Below are 11,677 nucleotides of genomic sequence, written 5' to 3'. Positions count from 1 at the left end.
AAATTCGCCTCCATGATTCACCAAGTACCTTGATTATTATCATTTGGCCCCAAAAAACAAGCTACACAACATCATTCACAAAGCTACTTGACATTTAGTGTATGTACAGCAACATGGAACGCCAATTAGGATGAATGGATGTCGTTTAAGACCAGGTAGTTTACTTGTTACTTTTTTTTTTTATACAGATCACTTACTACCAAGAGCACCAGTACACAACGGTTGAGAAGGAAGGCTGGGACTGGTTGTGCTTTGGTTGTTTTATCTTTTTTCAAATAAAATAAGATAAAAAGACCCATTCAATGTTGCCAAAATGTGTTTCCTTTTGAGCAACCAAAGACTAGCATAGTGACAGGTAAGGCATTTTTTGTTGTTTTTAATTAGTCGTGGTCGTTCGAGTCAGCTCTACCTCCCATCACACATACATGAACACACACTCTTTCCTGGAGGCGCACTCTTAAGTCCTCCTTGGGCTGGATGGGTGGGTGGAGTTTAACTGAGGGAGGTGATGTTGGAACGGCCACCAGGGGGCACCATAATACGACGACCGGGAGGCCTTGTCGAGACTTCATCAGGAATAGGGGGACCTGGAAGGGGGAGTGAAGGAGTTGCATGAAAAATACATCAGACTTTGATGTGATTTGAACTGAAAGTAACTCATGGATACGAAGAAAGATCTGAGGGCATTATGCTCACCGCATGGTGCAGGGTTACCTGCTAGACTAAATCCAGACTGGTGCAAGTTCCTGACAGGCTGCTTGGTGGGTGACGTACGAGCCGAGGCGGACGGGGTGCCGCCACGTGACATGGAGTATTCCGACACGGGGCCGTCATACATCCCCCTGGGCACTGCCCTCAGGACGGCCAGCTGCACGGAAGCAGATACAAATCTAAGATAGGACTAGCCAAGAAGGATTTTGTATGGGATGGTGCTTTTGCATTGTAAGTTTTCCAGTCATCCAAAGCCAGGTTAGAACGTCCATAAAAAAGACACCAGGAAAATCCGTCAGGACAAAATTGGGAAGCATTTTCATGCTTTCTTATATAAGCAATAGTTTGACACTAATCATTTCGTCTGCAAACCAGAAAGTTGGTTAGTTGGACAAAAATAACTTTTACCTGCTTCCTGGCTTTGACACGTTTGTAAGCGTAGTCGGGGAACGGCGAGCAGGGGATGAAGCGGCCCGCGCCCGAGGTCACGTGGAGGTTGTCGTCTTCCAGGACGATCTTCCCCTGACAGATGACCACCTGAGGCGCGCCACGCAGCTCCATGCCTTCAAAGATGTTGTACTCTGCAGTCTTCAATGTAATGGAAAAGCATTTGAATACTTCACTTTGTGGTGTTTTATGTTTCTAAGCGGCACTCCCTCATTTCATTCCACTGGTGCTCCTTCCTGGCCTTTTTTGTGCTGTCGTCCAAACTGACTTCAGACTCCCAGTGGCTGCGCGCCAATTATGATGTCATGACAAATGTGTGCGCGCGTGCATGTGAGCTTAATGTGATGATACGATGATAAACATGAACGCTCCTGCTTGGCAGAACGTCAAAATCTCCATTAGGTTAGATTTATTGTTGCTGGGATCCGCTCTGAGTTCCTTATTTGTGTGGGAAATGAACATGTGACATCATTACGTAAGAGCCTGAAGAGGATGTCATCCACAGATTTGCAGATTATGTTTTACGCCAAAGACTGAGCTCTGTCTACTGAATACAACTCCAGTCTTTTGCTCGACCGAAATTTTGGAATCAATTCTCATAGAGCATCGCCATGGAAACCCAAAGTATTTTGTAAGACTAGATTATCTGCGTGCGAGCTTGGATCAGGATATTTGGGGAAATATAATCTATACTATAATCATAAAAATGAGGCTAGCTCGACGTTGTCTGAAACCTGCCATATGATCAAATATGACGAAGCTCATTTGCCCCCTTATAGTTGGAAACAAGGCACCAGTATAATGTCACGTATGTTTGGAAACACCACTTAAAGGTTGTCATCGTTACTTAAATGTTTTTCTTTTGATTCAGTGAATGTACTCTGTGAGTCATATGAGGATCCTCGGAGACCTCATTTCCGTTCAGAGGAACTCAGAGGAACTCAGAGCTCCCTGGACGCTGGTCAAAAATGTGTTTTCTCGCCTTGTTGCTCACAAGCACACATGCTGTCTCTTATTTTACCTCCATGGTGAATTATTCCCCCCCCTTTTCGTGCATCTCGTATACTTTTTAATGGTGTAATGCACGGTTCCCTACGCACCGAATTGTGTTTCTTTGCCGTGATGGTTCGGATGGCGTCGGTGTCCCAGATGACCAGGTCGGCATCGGAGCCCACGGCGATCCGACCCTTGCGCGGGTACAGGTTCAGGATCTTAGCCGCGTTGGTGCTGGTAACCGCCACAAACATGTTCTCATCCATTTTGCCTGTAGTCTATACGAGGGGGGGAGGGATAAATATATGATATTAAAGCGTAGAAATACCAGAGGCTATAAAAGTGAGGACGACGCAAGAGTGTCTGACCACAGCTTTGTCCCAGATGAGGGTCATCCTCTCCTCCAACCCGTTGACGCCCTCTGGGATCTGAGTGAAGTCGTCCTTGCCGATGGCTTTCTGAGACACGCTGAACGTACAGTGAGCGCTGCCAGTCACACTCAAGTCTCCGCTGGAGGACCAAGAAACACAAAGTAACTATGTGTTTTTTTGATAACATATGCAGTTTCTAAAAGTGAGGTATACCTGGATAGGAGCGTGTTCAAGTAGTCTGGAGTAGTTGGGTCAGGACTAAGAGGTGGAGACGTAACAAACGAAGCCGCCTTGGCCCAGTTCTTGCTCCAATAATGCGTCCCGTCCGTGCCCAGGCTAGCCGTAATTGGCTCACCGAACACGACGTTTCCTAACCAGGAGGTTCTGGTTAGAAACCACCAAAACATCGAGGATTTTTTTTTACCTTTTTTACGGGCCTGTGAGATGATGTCTGCCGCACTCTTGCTCATGACGCGGGTCACGTAGAGGGGACAGTTGGTCTGGCTGGCGATGGTGATGGCCCGAAACACGGCTTCTGCCTCCAACTAAAAGACGCCCACAGTTAAATATGATTTTCACAGTTTCTCACATAAACGCTAGCACAGCAAATATCATATGGGGGCTGTTTTTAATAAATACTTTCCAACCAAAAGTGGGAGCGTTCAAGCCAGAAAGTGCCGCACTTCAGTTACATTGACTTCCATGCATGCTGTTTCTAGGAGCCACTTGCCAAATAGACAAACAACCATTCAAAAAAGGTGGAGAACATACAAACTTCACACAAGAGGTCAACTCAGTCATTGTTTGACATTTTTTTGGCAGATGATTCCCACGAGATCTGAAAATTCCCGTCGGAGGCGAGATGCGAGAGCTGAGATCAGTTGACTGTTTTCATTTAGCGACAGCACGCGGTTGATTTACGCCCTGAACGTCACTAATGTGCATCAAACCACATGTGCGTAATAAGAACAGCATGACTTTGAGTGAGAGTGAAGCCCGTCTGTATGTGTGGCCATACAATCAATTGTTTCAACAACCAAGTCGTTGCCAACACATGGATCAGTACTGTAGTCACGTTAATGATTTGTTCCGACCTCTTCTGGCCGACTCAACACGTGTCCCTCCGGTCCGGTGATTCCCATTTGCAGCATACGGGCCTGCTCCTATTGGTCGGACACAAACATGCTAATTGAACAACAAAGGTCCATCGTGAAAACACAGACTTAAAATAATTTGGTGATGTAATCGGTTAAAAGTTGTGCTGTCCCCGTGAGAATTTGATTGCATGTCCTACAATATAAGAATTGTAGAATTCTAAAACCACAAGAAGATATTTCCAGCCATTTCATTTTACCTCTGCAATGATCTCTCCATTTTCCGCATGCACCTGAGCGATGCCGCCTCTTTCCGCCAAGAAGGTAAACACCTCATAGAGCTGCAGCCACAGAAAAGAAAGTCACAAAACCCATTGGAATCTTAAAACTGCCAGTCAGCCTTAATGGTATCCGCAATCCCTCATCTTCTGCGCTACGAACCTCGCTGTTGCTCATCTGGTAGTAGTCCTTGTAAGCCATGTACACCTGGAATGAGTTCACACCTGTGGAAATTGAAAAGGAAAGACATGACTTTTACCCATCATCTCTAACTGAAGTGGAGTCATCATATTATACCTTTGTCCTTCATCAGGTTGTCCACCTCCTGCTGGACGCTGTCGTTCCAGTGGGTGATGTCCACGTGGAGTGCGTAGTCGCAGCAGGCCTTCTCGTCAGCCCACTGCCTCCACTGATCGTAGGCCGCCAACAAGCTGCTGCCAACCTCTGGGATCACATGGTCCACTGTATGGGGGACAGGGGAGATAGATGGCGACATTTGCCATTTTTTTTCTTCTATCTTGCCGGGATCAGCTGTCAGTTTGTTTTGGCTGTGCTCCACCCGTGGCGACCAAACATTGGCGCGTGTCACTTTTTGTTTTTGTCACAGCGTGAGGGGGTCGTGTAACACTTTATTCTTGGACAAAAATTCCCATTGGCACATTCCAAAATCTGTAACACTGTATATTTTCTCATCATATATATTTAGAAGCTTTTTTGTGTCTGGTTGTCACTAGCTTCTTTATCACTTGCAACATGACCCAATTAGCTTTTGTTGTTGTTTGCATGTTACAAGAAGATGGCAGAAAAGCGTAACTTCTGACATTGTTTCTCTTTTCCTCCATGGTCACACTGACATCTTATGTAGTGGGGAAAAAGTGTTCACATTACCCACCCACAGAGTGAATGTTTTCACTTAGCCTCTCTGAAATCGAATCGGCCACAAATGAATGGGCTGTGTGAATGGTGGTAACAGGGGCATGTCTGTTAATAAATGTCTCTGTGCCAACTTTTTACGCTACTATCTTGCAGCTGTTGCTTGCGATGTCTCTGAGGACACACACATACTGTAGATGTGATTTGGATGTATTAAGATGACCAGCAGACACATACTGTAGTGTTTGGTATTTTCATGGGAGTCTCTTGCCCAGTTCCCCCCACCCCCACCCATGAAGCCCTTTGTATAGACATGCTTTGGACAGTTGCCCGTAGGAGAGTCTCTTTGGGTCTCCGCTCCACCTCTTTTCCTCTTTAGCTTTTTAACCCTGAGTTTACCACAGCTTCATACCGATCATGGTCGTGCCCCCAACGAGAGCCGCCTTGGACCCCTGAGCAAAGTCATCCACGGTGGTGGTCCCACGATACGGCATCTGGAGGTGGGTATGAATATCGATGCCGCCGGGGATCACCATCTTGCCGTTGGCTTCGATTGTCTTCACCCCGCCGGGCACAATCAGGTTGTCGCCGATCTGCCTGGAGATGTTGAACCGAGTTAGTAAAGGTTTGAGCAGATTGTGTTTGGAGTGTCTATGGGAGTTTTCCATCAGCTCATTTGGTTGTTTATTATGCAACACCAGGCTTCCTGTGGTAGCCTCCCTCAGTGGGGGAGTAGGAACAAAGGGAGAAATAATAGAACAATTAAGGCCAAATGGGATCAAGGGTGAAATTAAACAGAGGATGGATAGATTTGAAAAGCTTAAGGGTGAGTTACTCATCAAAAGGCTTGACTGGTGAGAAAAACATGTTTTGTTTTGTTAGACTTTATTTATAGTTAACTTTTCCCTTTACTCAAGCCTGAAATATTCTCTTGCCCTCCTCCCACTTTCCAAAATCTAACTCAAGGGCTTCTTAACAGCCCCCCCTCTTGAAATAAATTCCCCCTGGAATTTCTTAGTAAGGATTTGCACAAGTCTTTAAAGAGCTGCAGAGGCGGAGAGATGAAAGGGATGAGGACGTTCTTACTTGATGAGGCCATCTTCCATGTAGATGTCTGCATGGAAGGATTGGTCATCATTCACAATCCGGCCGCCTTTGATAAGAAGCCGGTCGCTCTGCATGGGGGGGGGAGAAATGGGATAAATGGTCTTTTGGCATGTTGAAGAGATGCAGATTACAAAAAAAAAAAAAACATATCCCAGCATATAACTAACGCATCTTATTCTGGGCGTTGCCATGACGTCGCACAGTCTAGAGCGCGTGCACGTTCCTCACCTGCGTGACTCAAAACAGCGCGTGTACACGCTATTCACCTGCATGCAATTATGGATCCCAAGGAACCCAGGAGGAAAACGGAATGTGCAAAAACTATCGCCGCAGCACGGAATATAGCGCAAATGCAAAGCACCAAAAAGAAACAAAGACTTGAACCGACAGCGGGTAAGCTCAAATATGATTTATAAATCCTCCTTGTTGTCAATACGAGTGACTTGCTGCATTGACGGGGCATTGAGACGCGGGGGAAATAATAATAATAATAATAAATGTTGTTAGGCACCTATCAAGACTCAAGGTCGCCAAAATGTGCGTTTGATGCGTGAATACTGTTGTGCTCAATCATAAAGTGAAAACGGATTAAAAAACGCGCATCTTTATTCACTGCTATAAAACGTAATGTGGTTGTAAATATATAGTTTAAAGAGTCCTAAAATGTATTGTTTGATATTTGCATTCATTGAGAGCAACCCTTCAATTGTGGGAAGAAGCTAAACACTTGACACAGTCAGACAAATCAAAATCTGCTGCAACGGCCGTGTTGTGGACTAATTCCAGCGTGCGGTTGCCATGGCAACGAGTTCACTGTGGGGAGGGAAATAGAAAGGCGACTGGCTTTTGCTTTGTTGGAGAGAACCATTGGCTGGCTGTTGTTACACACAGTTTAGAAAATGTGAAGTTCGATGTCTGTACTTTACATTAGATTTATTTTGTGAAGATTTTCTTTGGTGTTGTGACGAAGAATCACAAATGAATGGCATTCTGAGTCTTTGGTGTGTGATAGTAATGGTGAGGCGTGAAAAAGAGCCCAGAGTCTTTCCAGGCGACCACACCTTGCAAGCATTACAGTATTAGACTGGAGAACTCGGTCATAGCTGGAACACGTCAGTGCTGCCCTAAAACTGTCGCTCATTTAGTGCCGCTGCGCACCATTTCATCTCTTTTTTCTCTCTGCACGGACGCTCCTACAATTTGGCACATCGTGACAAAAAGTACTGTGCTTGTGCAAAAATTGCTGCATCATCTTAACCCACAAATGCTTGGATGACTATAAAGAATCAGTTCTTTTCGTCACATTATAGTATGACCAAAAGTTATTTGTGCATAAGTACTAAGAACCAGTCTCAGACTGAATAATCCTCTTTGGGTTTTTAATCAAAGTAAAGCTTCCTTGACTTTTGCTGAGGCAACCTCTTTAAGACCTTTTGGCAGCTGTATTAATGGAGGTCACATGACAGGATGCTGAGTGCACTTCGTCCAAAGTGAGTGAAAGACTGAATGTGTGGAGGGGAAAAAAAAGGGGAGTCACGTAGCAACAGCAAATATTCGTTTGAAGTGATGTCGTTGATCCTGATCTGCTGAGACCTTCCAGGGTCACGTCCTACTTTGTCACTCCGTGTGAGTGCATCCTGTTTTACGAGTGGAACAAAAAAAAAATCCCAATATGATGATGTCAGCATTGTCTTTATAATAAACTACATCACTCAGATAGAATGTTAATAGTTCTTGGTTCATTCAAGGTTTGATGCAAATGCCACTTCAAATATTTAGCTGGCTTGTGTGAATGCTGATGGAAAGTCTATTCACACTTTGTCATTTTTATGAGACATAAATGGTGAAATATGTTCCTATATTAGAAACAACTGCCCCATGTCTCTCTGGGTTAAGAATTTTCTGGGTCAGCCCCCCCCCACCCACATTTTTTCTCCTCTGCTTGAGGATTTGGTTAGCTGGCTACATACAAAAGCATTTCGGGAGAATTAGCACAAACTCTTACATTTGGCTGTAGAATTGAGAATTGTTTTCGTAATGCAACTCTATCCGAGTGTCATCTGCCCCCATGCCTCAGTTTTTTTTGCCAGTTGCCAAGAAACCAAAATATTTACCCAAAAAGGCCGCAATTTGTTCACAGTTGAGAATTCCGATGCAATTGAGTTAATTGCAGTCAGTAAAGTCTGCTAATAGAACTTTACCAACACGTAGGGGGGCGGTGTTTTGGTGCCATCTTGAATGCACAGCGGTTGCTATGGTGAGTCACATCTGGGCAGGCCATGCTCTGTTTTGTTTGCACACTTTGTGGCAGCACGCATGCTGATGGCAGAAGCCGTAGCTCAGTTTTAATTTCCTGGATGGGATTTTTTTTTAGGTGCTCATTCCCAATGGATGCGGCAGAGCGGGTGGGGTGGGTGTTAGCTCAAGAGGGGGCGGGGGGATTAATGGTTGGCGGAGGAACGCTGAGGGGGCTGTGACGGGAGGACGGAAGAAAGGAAGAGCCGCACCTAGAAATCTGACAGCCACTTTGGCACCGGCTAATGTGAGGAAACTGCTGAAATAGAATGGTATGGAATATTTTTTTATTCCATTCCAGTTTTACAGCAGCATGAATTTACATGAATTGGTAGACTAACAAGTTAAGTTTTGAGGATTCGGCCGCCAGACGCTAGTAAACTTTGCAGGCTTCAATGCCAAACTGTATGAGACTAAATAACTGCTGATACAGTAAACAACCTCCATATTGGTTTCATCTTTACAAATTCTCATATTTGCATTTTTTTAAATTCCTGTAAGCAGGTGATGCCAAAAGGAAGTATTTTAGAAGGGCTATATTTCCAAGCTTTTGATGTTGGGGAGGAACTAAATTTAGCTTGAGTTTTTTTCTGTACTCCTGCTGCTGCTTTTTTTTCCAAAATCAAATGATCTCTAAGACATTTTTAAAAAGGCATGTAGAATTTACAGTATATATTAATATCGACCATTATACACATAGTTAGTCAGATTTGAAGCTATTTGCATCAGGACATGATCATTTCATTACATTTTCTTCATCGCGTTACTAATCTGATGTCTGGTCATGCCATCAATCAAATTAAGATGAATCAAGAATATACAGTCCAAACTTTGGAGGTTTTGCATGATCAAATTCAAAACATTCCAAAAAGACAGTCTAGAGAAAATGGGATTTGAAAGAACGTTCCCTATTTATTTGGACATCATTCTGATGCCAAAGCAACCGAATCCAAAAACAAAGGCCGAGCGATACTCCACATCGCCGCAACAATGGAAACCGGCCGGCATGACATGCGCGCACGCGCACGCGCACAAAGGAGAGGTCTGCAGTTGGAAGACCAAGCGGAGGCGCAGCTGCCTGCGTTGGCCTCCATTCAACCTCCGCCCTGCATGCTGTGATACAATTGCTCGCCTTCTAGAAATTCACAATTTAAAACACTGCTTTCCCTATGCCGCTTAATCCCAAATCATCCCAAAATGGGCGTGTGCCTATCTACCCCCCCAACCACCCGCCTCTCCCACCTTCCCTGCTTTTCACTCTCTCCTCTGCACCACACACGCCTGGAACATCAACGCTCAGCTTGGAAATATGAAAATCCTCATTGGAATTACGTTTGATTTTTTGTTTTGTTTTGTTTTTTGCCAAAAGTCTTAAAACGGCGGTGGATTTAGAGGATTTCAGAGGATATACATAATAGCATAACATGACTGCGTGTGAGGTGGGGGGAAGGGCGAAATCTTACACAAAAATGCACCATTCTGTAAAATTCCAAACAAACAAAAATATTTTGTCTTGCAATAGAAAAAAATTAACTGTGGAATTGTACACTAGGGAGAAAACATGAAGGGAATGTTTAGTGATTTTGAATGGGTGAGTCCCTCAACAAAGGAGACAGGACACCTTTAAGAAAACGCCTAATATCGCGCATGCCCAGCAAAATGCCCTCATTGCAGCATGAGGGCTGACAATTATAATCAAATGCATAATAATCATATTGTTTAACCAGTAGCGCTACTGCAAGGTCTGGATTTACGGCTGCAGTAGCTAATGCAGTGATTTATAACAGCCATCAAAGTTCCCCACACACCCTGGAGCGAGCGTCGTGAACAACTCACTGTGATCTTCGGGATGTTCTTTTTGCCTTGATAAGACATCCTTCGTTTTTCCACAATACGAGGTGTAAAAAGATGATGATAATTCCCCTCTTGGACGGATGCTGGATGTGGAATGACAGTGAAGTCTGATGCACGCACACACGCTTGCACACACACTTGCACACACTCGCTCACAAGCACGCAAAGTGTTGCAGGAGCGTCAATGGTCCAAAGAGAGCGATGAAAAAAAATCGGCCCCGCCCTCACTTGGAAAGGCTGCTGTGGCATAAGGTTGCCTATAGAGGACGCCAGAAAGCACCCCGCACTTGCATTTCGTCGTCATTTATATATTAAAATAAAAAATACTGAATAGATGATAAAATATCGCGTGTTTATTAGAATATTAGGTTTACTGTTATCAGTCGAAACTGAAATTACCGTTATAAATTAGAGCATATGCATTAAAATAGCGGACACTTTAAAATAATTGTTTTTTTGTTGAAACGCGCTCAGAGAAAATACCCGTTTATATATCTATTTTTCATCCATCCATCTTTCATCCGTCCATCCAACCCATCAATTATGAATAAGATTGACTAATTTAGGGGTGAGGTCCATATGGAAGTCGTTATTGTTCTTACGAGCATCACTGAACATTTACTATGCAAAAATCAATGTGAAAGCACTGATACACAAACAAGGAGTACATTATTGTAAATTTAAAAATAGAACGGCTAATTAGTGTGGTACTGAAAACTTTTTCAAACCGAAACTGTTATCCTAGAGTCCTGTTATCCTAATAGTTAGACCTGTTGGGGTGTGTGGATTGTCCCTTGAGTGACTCCTATTCTCGACAGTGTGCATAAATCAACGCAGTAAACATTTACAATTGGATTGAAGAAATAACTCCGATGCTACAAATGAGTCAAAGAACAGTCACATATGTATATATAACAAAAACGCAGTAGAATGATTCTAAACCTTTTTTTTTCTCTTCAATGGAGGAGGGTTGGAATGATGTAGCAGCTGTCACAGAGCCTGTCCAGCGTATGACACACCCACACATTCTCTCAACACACACACACACTCTCACACAAGCCCTCTAATGAAGCCATGTGACTCTATTGTTTGGACCCATGGAAGACCACCCTCTGCCTTTACTCCATCATCGGCACAAATGGTTAGAACACCATATGCTCACACCCGCATATGGTTGGGTCAGTGTGTATGTTCCCGCTGTTAACAAGTAAAAATGTAGGGTCATGGCTTGATGAGATGTGCTGTCCACTATCATTGAATCTAGTCGGTGACACATCGCTGACATCACAAGGCAGTGCTTCACCATCCTCAGCATTTTTAATGCTTTTGAAGTTTGCAGGTCTGCATGGACCTTAGTGTGCATAAACTAGGTGACAGCAACACACAAATGTCTGTAAGGTTATTTAATTTGCAGCAGCAGCAGGATAACTTTAATGCTGAGAAGATGCAATACATATTATATCAGTGATAGTAATTTGACATATTTGAAATAATACGAATATTGAAAAGCATGATCTAGTAGCATTTATAATAAGTAGTGGTGACATCATGAACATGTGTTGCTCACCTTCTCATCCAGCGGATTTGAAAGGGATGCATCCTCCTTGTTGGATCTCCCCTCCTCAGAATCAGAACCCACATCATTTGGACTTG

The 11,677-nt window shown here is 43.9% G+C and overlaps 1 protein-coding gene across 2 annotated transcripts; it reads right to left on the bottom strand.

The window, feature by feature from the left end:
* Nucleotides 1-169: 169 nt before the first annotated feature.
* Nucleotides 170-10,212, bottom strand: dpysl3 (dihydropyrimidinase like 3). 2 transcript variants are annotated; one of them, XM_037269326.1, is made up of 14 exons: nt 10,007-10,212; nt 5,855-5,943; nt 5,181-5,365; nt 4,193-4,357; nt 4,058-4,119; nt 3,877-3,957; nt 3,617-3,685; nt 2,947-3,067; nt 2,736-2,892; nt 2,520-2,661; nt 2,259-2,429; nt 1,120-1,299; nt 697-868; nt 170-587 (listed from the first exon to the last, which is right to left on the bottom strand). In XM_037269326.1, the coding sequence occupies exons 1-14, from the start codon at nt 10,043-10,045 to the stop codon at nt 493-495; spliced, it is 1,728 nt and encodes a 575-aa protein (XP_037125221.1). In that variant the 5' UTR covers nt 10,046-10,212; the 3' UTR covers nt 170-492. The 2 variants fall into 2 exon arrangements, with proteins under 2 accessions (XP_037125221.1, XP_037125222.1); XM_037269327.1 differs by having other exon boundaries at nt 715-868; nt 10,007-10,211.
* Between the last annotated feature and the right edge of the window lie 1,465 nt (nt 10,213-11,677).

The sequence above is a fragment of the Syngnathus acus genome, chromosome 14 (genome assembly GCF_901709675.1).
Source record: "Syngnathus acus chromosome 14, fSynAcu1.2, whole genome shotgun sequence".
In the NCBI taxonomy this organism is placed as follows: Eukaryota; Metazoa; Chordata; class Actinopteri; order Syngnathiformes; family Syngnathidae; genus Syngnathus; species Syngnathus acus.
The sequence above is the reverse complement of the archived record's forward strand: the minus strand, read 5'-3'. Positions and strand labels throughout refer to the sequence as shown.